The sequence below is a fragment of the Crassostrea angulata genome, chromosome 10 (genome assembly GCF_025612915.1).
Source record: "Crassostrea angulata isolate pt1a10 chromosome 10, ASM2561291v2, whole genome shotgun sequence".
In the NCBI taxonomy this organism is placed as follows: Eukaryota; Metazoa; Mollusca; class Bivalvia; order Ostreida; family Ostreidae; genus Magallana; species Magallana angulata.
The window spans coordinates 29,650,478-29,666,891 of NC_069120.1; the positions used below are offsets into that span (position 1 = coordinate 29,650,478).

The 16,414-nt window shown below is 33.3% G+C and overlaps 2 protein-coding genes and 1 long non-coding RNA gene across 5 annotated transcripts; 2 read left to right on the forward strand and 1 right to left on the reverse strand.

The window, feature by feature from the left end:
• The first annotated feature begins 926 nt into the window (after positions 1 to 926).
• Positions 927 to 7,109, forward strand: LOC128167959 (uncharacterized). 2 transcript variants are annotated; one of them, XM_052833986.1, is made up of 6 exons: positions 927 to 1,577; positions 2,914 to 3,003; positions 3,602 to 3,683; positions 4,199 to 4,497; positions 5,362 to 5,413; positions 6,012 to 7,109. In XM_052833986.1, the coding sequence occupies exons 1-6, from the start codon at positions 1,298 to 1,300 to the stop codon at positions 6,280 to 6,282; spliced, it is 1,074 nt and encodes a 357-aa protein (XP_052689946.1). In that variant the 5' UTR covers positions 927 to 1,297; the 3' UTR covers positions 6,283 to 7,109. The 2 variants fall into 2 exon arrangements, with proteins under 2 accessions (XP_052689946.1, XP_052689947.1); XM_052833987.1 differs by lacking the exon at positions 2,914 to 3,003 and having other exon boundaries at positions 933 to 1,577.
• A 3,570-nt stretch (positions 7,110 to 10,679) lies between these two features.
• On the reverse strand, positions 10,680 to 12,123 carry LOC128167222 (uncharacterized). 2 transcript variants are annotated; one of them, XR_008241227.1, is made up of 2 exons: positions 11,906 to 12,123; positions 10,680 to 11,186 (listed from the first exon to the last, which is right to left on the reverse strand). It is a non-coding gene; the product is annotated as an uncharacterized LOC128167222 (long non-coding RNA). The 2 variants fall into 2 exon arrangements; XR_008241228.1 differs by lacking the exon at positions 11,906 to 12,123 and adding an exon at positions 11,387 to 11,898.
• A 789-nt stretch (positions 12,124 to 12,912) lies between these two features.
• Positions 12,913 to 15,355, forward strand: LOC128167216 (uncharacterized). The gene is made up of 3 exons (XM_052832795.1): positions 12,913 to 13,250; positions 14,124 to 14,208; positions 14,804 to 15,355. Exons 1-3 carry the CDS (start codon positions 13,205 to 13,207, stop codon positions 15,015 to 15,017), a joined length of 345 nt encoding a protein of 114 aa, XP_052688755.1. The 5' UTR covers positions 12,913 to 13,204; the 3' UTR covers positions 15,018 to 15,355.
• Positions 15,356 to 16,414: the final 1,059 nt, after the last annotated feature.

Genomic DNA, 16,414 nt, shown 5'->3' on the forward strand with positions numbered 1-16,414 from the left:
CATAAGACACACCATCCATGGAAGTCTGGTGAAGTAAGGACAAGTAATAACTAAGATATCATCATCAGAGGGCACCTGTTTCAAAAACTTTATCTAACCAGCTCTTAAAACCTTAACCTCCTCCAGCATCCGAAACCTATTGCTCAGATTCAGCATTCAAGCTTGTCAGGTGCATCAGTATCATAAGACGCACCATCCATACAAGTTTGGTGAAGTTAGGACCAGTAGTAACTAAGATATAATCATTAGAGGGCACCTGCAACAAAAACTTTAACCAGCTCTAAAAACCTTAACCTCTTCCAGCATCCGAAACCTATTGCTCAGATTCAGCATTCAAGCTTGTCAGGTGCATCAGTATCATAAGACGCATCATCCATACAAGTTTGGTGAAGTTAGGACCAGTAGTAACTTAGATATTGCTATCAATGGGCACCCGCAACAAAAACTTTAACCTGCTCCAAAAACCTTAACCTCCTCCAGCATCCGAAACCTATAGCTCAGATTCAGCACTCAAGCCTGTCTGGTGCATCAGTATCATAAGGCACACCATCCATGCAAGTTTGGTGAAGTACAGACCAGCAGTAACTAAGATACTGCTATCAAAGGGCACCTGCAACAAAAACTTTAACCTGGTCCAACAACCTTAACCTCCTCCAGCATCTGAAATTTAGGACCCAGATTCAGCATCCAAGACTTTCAAGTCCATAAGTAGGTCCAGATGCATCATCCATGCAAGTTTGGTGAAGATAGGACAAGTAATAGCTTAGATACAGGACCTGCAACAAAAACTTTAACAAGGTCCGGACGCCGACGCCGACGCCGACGCCACCGCCGACGCCGAGGGTATAGCATAAGCTCTCCTTGACTTCGTCTCGGTGAGCTAAAAATAGTGATGAAAAATCACCTCTATAATACAACCTCTCTAAAACAGCCAATCAGAAACGACCTCTATAAATGCACTGTTCTAAAAATAACCCTTAGGAGACCCTAATAATTACGTCATCACCTATACCTCCACCTCTATAAGGTACTATATGCTGCTGAGAGCTAGGATACAAAGCATAATACCCATAGTCCTCTGCGTCTCCGTTTGGTTTGGTACAAACGAACTCTGGCGGAAGTTTGGTTTGGTACAAAGGAACTCTGGCGGAAGTTTGGGATACAAAGCGCATGTGCGTGAATAATTTTAGAACATTCTAAAATATTCTTGATGTCACCAAGCTGTGTAGAGAGCTAGAAAGATCTGCCAGACATTACCTTTAATTTAAACCTTAGAATTCAAAAAGATTCTAACAAGATGGCCCAGGAGAATCAAAAGCAGAGAAGACCTGCAAACTTTACTACTGAGGAAACTGACGCTTTAAGAGAAATAGTTGGAAATAGGAGAGATTTCGTCAATGGGATATATATTGGTGACAAAAAAGATTTAGAGAAAGCTTGGGCTCAAATTACACTTATACTGTTTAATACCATGAAGTTGGGAACGTATACATTACCAACACCTCAACGGCTTAAGGATAAATGGATGAGAATGCAGCTGAAAGATAAAAAAGATTTACAAAATGAAGCTGCTACAGGTTTGTCAGTACACGCAAAATTGGATGTGTTATATTTATGTCATGGTCATTTTGAGTAACATGTGTTTTAGAGTTCACTCATGCCAGATGACAATGAATTAGCGATGATCAGTCTGCTTAATGTTAATTATCCTCTATAAGTCAATGTAATTGTTCTGAGTTGTCCTGGCTTTTGAGTTTTTATCATGAGTACTATATACCCGAATTTTATTAATTATCTTTTGAATTATAAATACCAGCGAGTTTGAAATTTATTCAAGTCAGTCAGACACTTTTGGCCACCACCTTACATACCTGTTAACCCTCCCGCATTGCGCGGGAGACTCCCGCAAAACGGCCTAAAAATCTAAGATCTCCCGCATTCAACCTATCTCCCGCGCGGGAGACAAATTTCTCCCGCAATCGTTTTTGTCTTCCCTATACCCCTCCCCCCAACTTCTGAATCTTTACATGCAAATTTCAACAACCAGTGGGTTTTTTCTCTGATTTTGAGCTCAAAGAGCTGATGTGTAGCTTGAATATATCAAAATCCATCCAAGTACTGTCTACCGTGATCATAGTATGACATATTATAGTCCATTTTACTTTTTACGATTACTTCCGGTTTTGACTTAAATCAGTTACGTATTTAGTTATGCATAGGCCTTATAAAAAATAGGTGAAAGCTGAAAACATCTTGATTTTACTCTGTAACACCAAAGAAAACAATACACAGCCAGTGGTGTCACTTTACAGGTGCACAGGTAAAGCACCCAAGCCACGTGCTGTGAGTCGTGACTAATTCTGTCTGGCCAGCACGGTCGGTAAAAATGAAAGTGAGTTTGGAACACTGAGTGTTTATACAAGCTACCGATAAAAAAGCATTTCACAAGAGTTTTTAAAGTTTATAGTACCGGTACTATGAATTACAAAGATGATATAGATATTACAACAGAGATCATGTTTTAAATGATACTGGAGATATATACATGTTGTTTTGTGATAAAGGCAAAAATAATTTTGATGAATATTATTTACTGGTATTTTCTTAACTGGGTTTTACTGCAAATTCAAAATATGCAAAATAAATTTTCTGTGTTTACCCTAGATGTCAGCATGCAGTGATGATTCAATACTGAACAATAAGAAGACTTAAAATATAAAAAGTGGCACTATTGACTTCTTGTATTGTACCATGCAAACAAAATAATAGTTTTCTGAACATGTACAGCAACACAAGTTGTAATTGCCACTGGTAGTCATAGAAATAATAAAATTTAAAATGATTACAAATGCATTAATTACAATGGTAAAATAAGGTATCTAACAGTATTTTTAATATATATTTGCATTTCAGGTGAGAAAACGTCGTTTACGCAAAATCTTCCCCTTAGCCAAGTTGGTAAGGGGGAGATTCTCCCACATAGCAGCTTTGAAAGGTTAACAGGTATGACCTTATGTTGCTTATGTCTTCATACTGACTATCTAGTTGACTGTCCATCAGTCTGTCAGTATAGACTAAGCAACATCTAGCTAAATTTAAATCTGACTCATTTGGCATTTTAAGAAATAATTTTTTTTATCCTGTTCTATTTGATAATTGTTGATAATTTATAGTTATAGTTCAATCACTTAATCAATAAATTGTGTAAAACCTGCCTTCGAGTTATAGCTCTATGCATATTCAACTTAGAGGTCAACTTAAGACTATTGACTAAAGGCTGCATGACACCCTGTTTCTTGGGTTGGGCCTATACAAGTTAGTTCCCCTTATCCTATGGTGCCCTCTCCCCCCTCAGCGACATTTATATAGTCTTTTAGTGCATTTAAATATTGTATACATAGGCCTTTATGTTTTCAATATGATGTTTTATTACCGATATACAATAAAATTAAACTTGTATTATTATATAACTATAAAGGCTAAGAGTATCATTATTTCATTAAAGTAAAGAACTCATGAATGTTTTCTTTATTTTTACTTTGTTAAATAGAGTACTGTTGAAAATGAACTGAACTGTATTTTAAATATATCTGATTTTCAGGAGATAAATCTGCCAGTGCTGAAAGAGATGACATTGTGGAGGGATATTTTTATTTGGAAAATGACTCCTCCTCAAAAATGGGGTGAGTTTTTATTTAATGAAGGTTGATTGTTGTTGTAATTTCTATTTAATATTTATTTCACAGAATATAAATGCCTATACAAATAGAATTATAATGAAATGATTGTTTGTTGGGTTTTGGTGAGGTTTGCGGCTACAAGCAGATAACTCAGATTTTTATTGTTACATTACACAAGCTGACCTTTATTTTCGTCAAGAGCTAAAATTATTTCAGTTATTTATCTTACTGCATTTTAGCTCACCTGAGCTGAAAGCTCAAGTCAGATTTTCTAATCACTTTTTGTACAGCATCCATCTATCCGTCCGTCTTTCTGTCAGTCTGCAAACTCTTAGGGGCAAGTTTGGTTGAAATTGCCATAGTGGTTTTGGAGAAGAAGTTAAAAATATAAAAATTTTCTGGATGGACAGACAGATGGATGAATGGACGGACTGAAACTGCATGGACAAAAAGGGATCAGAAAAGCTCACTTGAGCTATTAGCATATAACATTAATTTACCTTTAATTTAAACCTTAGAATTCAAAAAGATTCTAACAAGATGGCCCAGGAGAATCAAAAGCAGAGAAGAGCTGCAAAGTTTACTACTGAGGAAACTGACGCTTTAAGAATAATAATTGGAAATAGGAGAGATTTCGTCAATGGGAAATATATTGGTCACAAAAAAGATTTAGAGAAAGCTTGGGAGCAAATTACACTACTGTTTAATACCATGAAGTTGGGAATGTATACATTATCAACATCTCAACGGCCTAAGGATAAATGTATGAGAATGCAGATGAAAGATAAAAAAGATGTACAAAATGAAGCTGCTACAGGTTTGTCAGTACACGCAAAATTGGATGTGTTATATTTATGTCATGGTGTGTCATTTTGAGTAACATGTGTTTTAGAGCTAACTAGATCATGCAAGATGACAATGAATTAGCAAGGGTCAGTCTGCTTAATGTTAATTATTCCCAATAAGTCAATGTAATTGTTGTGAGTTGTCCTAGCTTTTGAGTTATTATCATGAGTACTATATACCTGAATTTTATTAATTATCTTTTGAATTATAAATACCAGCGAGTTTGAAATTTATTCAAGTCAGTCAGACACTTTTGGCCACCACGTTATGTTGCTTATTTCTTCATACTGACTATGTAGTTGACTGTCCACCAGTCTGTCAGTAGACTAAGCAACATCATAAACAAATTGGCATTTTAAGAAATAATTATTTTTATCCTGTTCTATTTGATAATTGTTGATAATTTATAGTTATAGTTCAAATCACTTAATCAATAAATTGTGTAAAACCTGCCTTCGAGTTATAGCTCTATGCATATTCAACTTAGAGGTCAACTTAAGACTATTGACTAAAGGCTGCATGAACCCCTGTTTCTTGGGTTGGGCCTATACAAGTTAGTTCCCCTTATCCTATGGTGCCCTCTCCCCCCTCAGCGACATTTATATAGTCTTTTTGTGCATTTAAATATTGTATACATAGGCCTTTATGCTTTCAATATGATGTTTTATTACCGATATACAATAAAATTAAACTTGTATTATTAACTATAAAGGCTAAGAGTATCATTATTTCATTAAAGTAAAGAACTCATGAATGTTTTCTTTATTTTTACTTTGTTAAATAGAGTATTGTTGAAAATGAACTGAACTGTATTTTAAATAAATCTGATTTTTAGGAGGAGATCTTACTTTTGAATCTGCCAGTGATGAAATTGATGACAAAATGGGGTGAGTTTTTATTTAATGAAGGTTGATTGTTGTTGTAATTTCTATTTATTTATTTCACAGAATATGAATGCCTATACAAATAGAATTATAATGAAATGATTGTTTATTGGGTTTTGGTGAGGTTTGCAGCTACAAGGAGATAACTCAGATTTTCATTGTTACATTACACCAGCTGACCTTTATTTTAGATGTGACGTCAAGAGCTATAATTACTTCAGTTATTTATTTTACAGGGTTTTTAGCTCACCTGAGCTGAAAGCTCAAGTCAGATTTTCTAATCACTTTTTGTACAGCATCCATCTGTCCGTCCATCTTTCTGTCAGTCTGCAAACTCTTTGGGGCAAGTTTGGTTGAAATTGCCATAGTGGTTTTGGAGAAGAAGTTAAAAATATAAAAATTTTCTGGATGGACAGACAGATGGATGAATGGACGGACTGAAACTGGACAAAAAGGGATCAGAAAAGCTCACTAATGAGCTATTAGCTCAGGTGAGCTAAAAATGTTAAGAAACAGAAGCCGTAAACCTTACTTTAATAAAAACATACGGCTAAAGAATTTAATGAGTTACATGTATTAAGCCTCTGAAAAAACATTTCAGACAGAAAGGAATGAGTGTGGTTAAGGAATCCCCTAGCCCTGGCACAAACACAGATATTTCAGGAACATCTCAACCTCCATGTAAAAGAATTCGACCTGACAGCTTAACTCCTGCTGATGGTTGTAGTAGTCAGGATTGGCAAGTTAAGGAGGAGCTAGAAAAAACGATTGAGCAACTTTCTCGTGAGAAACAGGAGCTTGAAATGATTAAAAAATTAAGGAGAGAAATTCAAAATTTGAAGGATGAAAACAAAGAATTTAGCAAGAAGTGATTTTACTCAGACAGTAAAAAAAAGAAGTATATCTAAAATGTGACCATGCAATCATTCTTTGTAATGATTTTCATTCAAATTTCTTATGCCATAAATCTAGAAAACTATTCAAGTTGATACAATTTTGCATAAACTGAAAAGAATAAAGCTCTTGAAGTTAAATATTAAGAAAAAGATTTTTCCATTCAAACCATCTATCATTATTAGATTATGTTTATCATAAGAAGAGTTTCTGATAGCAACACATTTTTCAATTTCATATCTAAGGTTTAAGTGACATAGTAGACCTGCAAATATTGGAACTTTTTTTGTTGTACAGGCATTGAAAAATATATTGTTTTGTATACAGGATCAAAAAGTTGATGACTAAGTTAGAATTAGAAGGAGGAGTCTCTCCAAATAATATGTTATACTCATTAAAGCCAATTCTTTTTGAAACAGCATAATATATATGCATACTTAAACTACTCCATAAATCTAAAACAAAGGAACAGGATGTGAAAACATGTTCAATAGTTTCTACTTCATTATTAAAAAAAGAACATGTATCATTATCAACTATTTTTATCTTTTTTAGATACGATTTTACAGGAAGAATTCTATGTAGAGTTCTATATTGTAGCCACTGTACAGTAGTATATGTTGTAACTTTGAAACATACTTTGAAAATACCCTGTAAAATTAGTTCGGAGTAGCCTCTCATGACAATTTTTGAATTCCATCGAATGATTGAGTTTGGAATAATACATTGGACATTTGTATTGATTATGTTACGTATATACCCCCACCTGTGTTCTAATAAATTCCATATTATATGTTGTACATGATTTGTCATCTATATTGTTATCGATTTATGTATTCATCGGGAATATCACCATCATACCATAAATCATTGTATACAAGTGTGGTAACCTGAATTTCCTCTATTACGAAACTAGATCACCCACACAAGTATATGTTTTATAGCTTATAATCCTTCCCCTTACCTTTATTTACTATGGCATCATTAACAAGTCCTTTCCATGATTTATCTTACATCCGTCAAGTCATAATACTCCTTTTACGATAATTTCTATTCCCTGGCCGAACGTCAATGTATTCTCAAACATGGCGCTAAATCGTGCGGTACCGCTCGATTCGCGCGTGGTCATATTCGGCCCTAGAGACCAAAACCTTTATATACGGCCGTTTTAGACGTAACCGTCACTTTTCACCCCCTGTCCATCCCCAACGGCCCTACCCAGATTAACCCTAGATTTTCAAGACCCATTATTGACCCAAAGATTATGGAAAATCAGGATCCAAACAGAAAGGTAAATATTACTTACTATCTGTTATAAACCCATTTCATCATTATTATGTATATAGCTTGAATTTGATGCTATTTGCCCAACTCCCAGTTATTTATTGATTTTGTAAATTCATACCTTTGGGTGACCCGTAAAGACCAGTACTCCTTTATATTATATATCCGGGTGCCCCATAGACCTGTATACCTTTATATATATCGAGGTGACCCATAGTTTATCATCTTTGATTTTTATTTGTTGTTGCTTTATATTGAACTCTTAATTAATGTTATAAATTTGAATCCTGATTTTGTATTTTGTCTGGGTAGAATTAAAAAAAAAGAGACCCACAAAAGTATTCATTGTAACAAACTCTAAAAGAGGTTGAAACGTTACAATTAAATTATAAATAGGTTTAGTGCATTTCTTGTACAAAAGTAATTCAACATAGTAAAAGGGTAGAAAAGGACCAACAATATTGACATAGTTCTCCTTTGAAAAATTTGAGTCTTTAACAAACTTTCGAACAGCACTAATTATGCTGTTATATATATTGCATAAAACATACTTTGTTCAAATGAAATCTTTTTTCAAAATCAGATTTTGATAAAAATGACCCATCATTATGTAAAAGGTCTTTAACAATTTTCACACCTTTTTTGTACCATTCTTTATAAAACATAGACTTCTTCTCTACTTTAATGTTTGAGTCATGCCATATTGTAGAAAATATTATATTATTGTTAGATTCAGAAATTTGGTTAGAGTGTAACATTAAGCAAAGCATCAAAAACATCTCTCCAAAATATATTATTGCATTGTTCTATAAGTTTTTTAATAAAATTATCTCCAAACTCTAAAAAACAAACCCCTATGTCACCAAAGACAGCTTTAAAAATGCTCAACCATGATTGTCCCCCTTGCACCACTCTTTTGATCCAAGAACATATAAGCAAAATTTAAAAAAATTATAAAATTTAACATTTTCAGTTTGTTAATAGTTAACTTTTTCATTTTTTTTTTTTTTTTTACAAAAAACATGATAAAACATTTAAAAATTCTTTAAAAATACATATAGTATCAATATCATTATTTTAATATTTGAAAGATATATGTTTGGTGGTTTCCTAAATTAAAAATTAGAATAAACTGTGGGTTTATAGAGCCACCTTTAGACTAAACATCTAGACTAAAATCATTGAGATACTGTGACCATCTCTAAGGGCCCCTTTTAAATAATGGAAAATGGAATAAAAACATCCAAGACTTATTGGGGTTTAATATGAGCAATATAAAGCCAATGGGAAATGGTTTTTGGTCTAAAAATCGACTTTAAAGAGACCTTCACTTGACTTAAGGTTGCTGTACATGCACCCTTTAACCAAAAGCTCTGTTTATGTAAAGTATGACCCAGATAGGGCTATGGGGAGATGCTCTGACAATTTTTTTCTTGCGTAGTTGATGTGACCTTGGCCCATGACCTAGAAGGTCTCTCGAGGTCACTACACATCCTTAGACATAAGGCACTCTGTGGCTGAAGTATGAGCCTGATTGGACCAAGAGAGAGAATACCGTATACTGTAAACCAACTTTTATTATTGTGTGAGAAATTTTTGATAGGTTCGTGAGAGCCTTGTTGTCGCGAATATTTCTCGCCGCGAATCAGCCCTTGTTGTTTGATTCTTATCACAACTTGGGTCTGGATAAGGCTTGGTTCCGAAATTAATTGTCACGATTCAGTTTATGTCCAGGAAATTGCGAAATAAAGTCGCCGCGAATAAAAGTTGGTTTACAGTATGATCCAGACAAGGATTTTTCAGATAATTCTGTTATCACCTTAGTCTTAGAGACCTTGAAACATGGTCCAAGGTCACTGCACACCCATTACCCAAGGGCACTCTTTAGGTGAAGTATGCGTCAAATTTGGCCAAGGGGAGAGAAGATATGCACCAGACAAGTGATATCGGATGAATGAAAGAATGAACTGCAAACAGACTTATCACGTATTAATCAATATACGGTAATCGGACTTTCCCCAATCAAAATCCAAAAGTGAAAGTTACAAAACCATTCCCTATGCAGTTTCAATATATTTTATTGCAGCTGATTACAAGTCATCAACATCTTCTTTACAGAGTTATGGCAGCTTGTTCATTTTAGTTTAGGGTATGTTTGGGTAATTCTGGACAACAGGTAATTTTGGACACAAAAAATGTTTGTGTAATTATAAATTATAGAAATTATAAATTATAGAAATTGTATGGTTGTCTGTAAAAATTTGTTTTAGAAATTTTACACATTGGAATTATTTTTGTCACACTTGCTATTTATCATTATGAGCTTTTGCATTTCATCAAAATTGGTTTTAATTGTCAACTTGTCAGCCCTCTTCCCCTGCCTAAAAAGTGATCTTGAATGTCATCCTGTCCTTAGTACTACATGTACTGAGTACTGGTATGTTACCATTAGTTACTAATCAATACATTTTATGTTGACCAAGCTAGCTTTATATGTCATATTGAATGTTGAAAAGAAAGTCAGCTCCATATTCTTTTAAATCTTTTATGTTTATTAGATACTAATGGTAAATTGAAGAGTGAACAAAACACAGAATACTAGAACAGTGATCAGCAAATAGAATTTGCTATAATTGAAATATACTATGTTTTATTAAAAATATTTGTGGTCATCAAGTTTTGTGGATTCTGTAAAATTCAGTTTCAAGAAAACATAAAATTTGTGGGCTATAATCTGATAAAATTAATTTTTTGGAAAATGCACTTTGGCAATGAACATTATACTTCATTGATCAACTCAAAAACGAAGTCTGTGAAAATTGACATTAAACTAAAATTGATGGAACCACAGTATAGATAGAACTTCCACACTTGTTTGCTGTAGATATAATATTTTGTTTCTGGTTAAAATATATGCAATATTTTGTTACAAGTACAATTCTTTTTCGTTGTAGTAACCATATTTTATTTGCAAGTTATACTTAATAGGTCTGATGGAAATCAAAGTCAATAAAAATTGAAATTGTTTCATTTGCAACTATTCAAAGAGTTTGTATTGACAAAAACATAACAACTTAATTTATCAACATACTATTATTTAATGTCTTTATTTATTCTTTGGTAGTATTTGGCTAAATACACAAACTCAACAGGATATTGTCATTTTATCAATCTTTTTTTTTTCTTGCAGGATATTAAAATTAACAATTTTATAACAAATAATGAGACATTTTATTAAAAAGTTTTTTTTTTTAAGACGGAATATAAAGCATACGTCATGATTGGGTGGGGTGTAATGGGAAATATTATATAAATGTACCAAATGTGTACTCAACTAAACCAAATATTGCTGATCCTCCGATCCTCTCAACGTACCATATACATGCAAGTGCAGAAGTATACTAATGTATTCCCTTTTAATTCAACAAACATGTTAGAGATTCCCATTCTAAAGTGTTTCTCATAGAGACAGAGTTATTTCCCTTTTGATAATTGAAATAAATTAGAGCACCACTGTACAGCAGAAACTGTTGAACTCTGAACAAGCGAAATGGCTGACCGAAAAAAATGCTGCAAAACATCTGAAGTATGTTGCCCTCTGAAAAAAATTAATAGAATTGATTAAGCATTATTGATTAACTTGGCTTTAAAGTTAATAATTTTTTTTAATACAATCTATTAATAAATTGTTAAATCTTTATTAAACAAGTTGGTAAAAAGAATAGAGCCAAAAAAATAATGAAATTTTTTTTTGCCAAAACCCTGAATTAAATGCTACAATTTTCCTCTGTTACTTACAACGGTTGCCGTTTAGTACACTTGTCATTTTTTTTGTTTCAGGATTTCTAATTTTTTCATAATACATTTCTGTTTTTGGAGAAACCTTCAATTTCGATAACATTTCGAAAACGGCACTATCATCCACTGAAAGAGGAACACCGCAGATTGTGATTTTTAAAGATTTGTCATCGGGCGCTTCCAGTCCTGTAGAATACGGGTTGGAATCATAGACACTGATATGCTGATCATCTACGTCTATGCCTTGTAGCAACAGTTTGTCCCTGCCCTCTATGGTGGTCAAATAAATTCTCCGTAGATCTCTATCTAACTGTATACATTTAACGGTATCTCCGACCACTTTGGTAACACACTGTACCAATAGAAAATTGGTAATTTTACCCTCCGCTGGAGCGAGGATCTCGCTGTTCTTTAAATAGACCGGTTTTGAGATTTGCGACATTCTGAGAACTAATCACCGAGTCTCAGGTACACACAAATAATGTTACTATATATTTAAAAAAAAACACATAAACTCACATTAACGCCAGGAAAATTGTCAGGTATATCCTAAAGTCAATGTAAGTCCACAAAAACCATTAATTATATCAATTCGTCGTCAAAATCCAAAAAATTTGATCAAAACTACGGAGCTCGAAAGAAGCGTCTACCTGTGAGCCCGTCACGTGATCTTCTTTTTATACTTAATAATATACATTGTTGAAATGTATTTTTCTTTTCTTTTCTTAATAATTAAAAATTTGCTAATAACAACTTGAAATTATTTGATCTGCGTTTTCTACTACTTTTATAAAATATAAAATGTAGGCCTATGTTATTCTCTTTAAGATTGCACGATTTCATGCTGTAAACAAATGGTTGTTGTGCATGCAAGAAACTATTAAATGGTAAGATAAAACGTTCCATCTCTGAATCCTTGAGATTCTTGTTAACACAACAAGGACATACGCTGGACAAAAGCATGTAATTGTACTCAAAATGCATCTAATACAAGCTAAGTCAAACGTACAGTGTGCGCCTAATGAAAATTCAACGATTAACTAGGCATGTATTTCACTTCCAATCGTATCGGCAGGAAAATCACATTACAAATGCGTGTTTTGTTGTGAAAGAAAAAGCATAGTAGTTGTACCAGAAGACACATAGACCACTCGGACCAATGACCAACACAAAGTATGACCAGTGACGAATAACAAGTCCCCTTGTTATACGTACGTTAGTGGTTTGACTACCGCTGTCTTCCGTGTGGTATATATCATAGGCGTCTGACCGGGGGGTGGGGGGCTGACTTTTTTTGCAAATTTATACATACCAAAGACCTTTTCTTGCTTGTCAATATTTTGTACAAGTCTAGCCCCCCGCCCCCCCCCCCCCCCCCCCCACACACACTTTCAATTTGATTCCGACGCCACTCATTTTTTTTTTGTGAAAAACTTGTTTTAAATACCTACAAAAGGTGTTACCTAAATTCCTCCTGTTTCCTGAAGCGGAAAAAATCGACTACTAAAATATTCTTGATGTCACCAAGTTGTGTAGAGAGCAAGAAAGATCTGCAAGACATTACCTTCAATTTAAACCTTATTATCAAAAAGATTTTAACAAGATGGCCCAGGAGAGTAAAAAGCAGAAAAGGGCAAAGTTTACTGCAGAGGAAACTGCCGCTCTAATAGAAATAATTTGAAATAGGAGAGATTTCGACAATAGGAAATATATTGGCGAAAAAAAGATTTAGAGAAAGCTTGGGCTCAAATTACGTTATTGTTTAATAACGCGAAGTTTGGACCAATCTCAACATCTCAACGACTTAAGAAAAAATGGATGAGAATGCAGATGGAAGATAAGAAAGATCATGAACCTGCTACAGGTTTGTCAGTACACGCAAAATTGGATGCTTTATATTTATGTCATAGTATGTCATTTTGAGTAACGTGTTTTAGAGTTAACTCATGCCAGATGACAATGAATTAGCGAGGGTCAGTCTGCTTTGTTAATTATCCCCAATAAGTCAATGTAATTGTTCTGAGTTGTCCTTGCTTTTGAGTTATTATCATGAGTACTATACCTCAATATTATTAATTATCTGTTAAATTATAAATACCAGTGAGTTTGAAATTTATTCAAGTCAGTCGGACACTTTTGGCCACCACCTTATGTTGCTTATGTCTTCATACTGACTATCTAATCGACTGTCCACCAGTCAGTCAGTAGACTAAGCAACATCGAGCTAAATTTAAATCTGACTCATTTGGCATTTTAAGAAATAATTATTTTTATCCTGTTCTATTTGATTATTGTTGATAATTCATAGTTAATTCAAATCACTTAATCAATAAATTGTGTAAAACCTGCCTTCGAGTTATAGCTCTATGCATATTCAAATTAGAGGTCAACTTAAGCCTATTGACTATAGGCTTCATGGCCCCCTGTTTCTTGGGTTGGACCTATACGAGTTAGTTCCCCTTATCCTATGGTGCCCTCTCCCCCCTCAGCGACATTTATACATGTATAGTCTTTTTGTGCATTTAAATATTGTATACATAGGCCTTTATGCTTTCAATATGATGTTTTATTACCGATATACAATAAAATTAAACTTGTATTATTAACTATAAAAGCTAAGAGTATCATTATTTCATTAAAGTAAAGAACTCATGAATGTTTTCTTTATTTTTACTTTGTTAAATAGAGTATTGTTGAAAATGAACTGAACTGTATTTTAAATAAATCTGATTTTCAGGAGGAGATCTAACTTCTAAATCTGCCAGTGCTGAAAGTGAAGACAATTTGAAGGGATGGGAAAATGACTCCTCCTCAAAAATGGGGTGAGTTTTTATTTAATGAAGGTTGATTGTTGTTGTAATTTCTATTTAATATTTATTTCACAGAATATGAATGCCTATACAAATAGAATTATAATGAAATGATTGTTTATTGGGTTTTGGTGAGGTTTGCGGCTACAAGGAGATAACTCAGATTTTCATTGTTACATTACACCAGCTGACCTTTATTTTAGATGTGACGTCAAGAGCTATAATTACCTCAGTTATTTATTAAACAGGGTTTTTAGCTCACCTGAGCTGAAAGCTCAAGTTAGATTTTCTAATCACTTTTTGTACAGCATCCATCTGTCCGTCCGTCTTTCTGTCAGTCTGCAATCTCTTTGGGGCAAGTTTGGTTGAAATTGCCATAGTGGTTCTGGAGAAGAAGTTAAAAATATAAAAATTTTATGGATGGACAGACAGATGGATGAATGGACGGACTGAAACTGGACAAAAAGGGATCAGAAAAGCTCACTAATGAGCTATTAGCTCAGGTGAGCTAAAAATGTTAAGAAACAGAAGCCGTAAACCTTACTTTAATTAAAACATACGGCTAAAGAATTTAATGAGTTATTAAGCCTCTGAAAAAACATTTCAGACAGAAAGGAATGAGTGTGGTTAAGGAATCCCCTGGCCCTGGCACAAACACAGATATTTCAGCAACATCTCAAGCTCCAGGTAAAAGAATTCGAACTCGCAGCTTAACTGGCTCTGATGGTTGTAGTAGTCAGAATTGGCAAGATAAGGAGGAACTAGAAAAACGTTTGAGCAACTTTCTCGTGAGAAAACGGAGCTTGAAATTAAAAAATTAAGGAGAGAAATTCGAAATTTGAAGGATGAAAACAAAGAATTTAGCAAGAAGCGATTTTACTCAGACAGTTAAAAAAAAGAAGTATATCTAAAATGTGACCATGCAATCATTCTTTGTAATGATTTTTTTTTTATTCAAACTTTCATGTACAAGTTATTTACATCTTCTTATATATTTAGTTTACAGTGCATACACATCACATATTCACTTCATTTGAGATTTAGAATATAAGTATAATATAAACACAGTCACATAAAAAAGCACCTGTACAAATAGGTGTATACACCGACAGACAGACATATATATGCACAAACAATCTTGAAAACTTGCTTTTATCACCCATGAAAGTTTGAGTATTTTTAGTTATGAGGTGGGGGGGGGGGGGTTAAAGAGGGTGGAGAAAGAGAGGGGAACACTATCTATCAAAAACTCATACATATGCAAGAGGATACCTAAAGGTAGACTTAAATATATTTTTTTGTCATAATTTGTCTACAAATTCCTTGCAGGTATTATAAACACATTTTATAACAAATCGCAAATAGTTTGCTATATGCTGGTTAGAGTAAATATCTTGAATCTTATTAAGGACGTTTATGTAAAAGGCTGGTGAGTCCAAATTTGGTCCATATATATTAATATGGTAACATCTAATAAAAGAAAATTACCATCACTATCTTTATGTTCATTGAGTATTGTTATATCACAGTTATTATTGATTTGTAATGATTTTCATTCAAATTTTTTATGCCATAAATAATGATATTTATTTAAAGCTAGACATTTTCTTATCAAGCAGTTTTTAGATGATTTGTCAACCGAGTAAGAAGATGTGAACTACTAAAAAAATTTGCAATAAAAATATGTTTGAATGTTATTATAAGTGTTATATTTTTTTATGTGTCTGAAAGAAATATCCATCATTTGACAATCAAATTTCTTTCAGTTTGTTAATAGTTTTTTTTTGTTTTTTTTATTTACAGTTTTTCATTTTATAATACATATAACACATTCGTACACACATACATACAAGTCATGATCTCATAAATCTAGAAAACTATTCAAGTTGATACAATTTTGCATAAACTGAAATGAATAAAGCTCTTGAAGTTAAATATTAAGAAAAAGATTTTTCCATTCAAACCATCTATCATTATGTTTATCAAAAGAAGAGTTTCTGAATTTCATATCTAAGGTTTAAGTGACATAGTAGACCTGCAAATATTGGAACTTTTTTTTGTTGTACAGGCATTGAAAATACATTGTTTTGTATACAGGATCAAAAAGTTGATGACTAAGTTAGAATTAGAAGGAGGAGTCTCTCCAAATAATATGTTATACTCATTAAAGCCAATTCTTTTTGAAACAGCATAATATATATGCATACTTAAACTACTC

What these genes read in the sequence shown, in the direction of transcription:
- LOC128167959 (XM_052833986.1), top strand. Translation starts at nt 1,298, where the DNA reads ATGGCCCAGGAGAATCAAAAGCAGAGAAGACCTGCAAACTTTACTACT. An exon ending in ACAAAATGAAGCTGCTACAG is followed by an intron (nt 1,578 to 2,913) that starts GTTTGTCAGTAC and finishes TTTGCATTTCAG; the next exon opens with GTGAGAAAACGTCGTTTACG. An exon ending in CAGCTTTGAAAGGTTAACAG is followed by an intron (nt 3,004 to 3,601) that starts GTATGACCTTAT and finishes TCTGATTTTCAG; the next exon opens with GAGATAAATCTGCCAGTGCT.
- LOC128167216 (XM_052832795.1), top strand. Translation starts at nt 13,205, where the DNA reads ATGAGAATGCAGATGGAAGATAAGAAAGATCATGAACCTGCTACAG. An exon ending in AGATCATGAACCTGCTACAG is followed by an intron (nt 13,251 to 14,123) that starts GTTTGTCAGTAC and finishes TCTGATTTTCAG; the next exon opens with GAGGAGATCTAACTTCTAAA. An exon ending in GACTCCTCCTCAAAAATGGG is followed by an intron (nt 14,209 to 14,803) that starts GTGAGTTTTTAT and finishes AAAACATTTCAG; the next exon opens with ACAGAAAGGAATGAGTGTGG.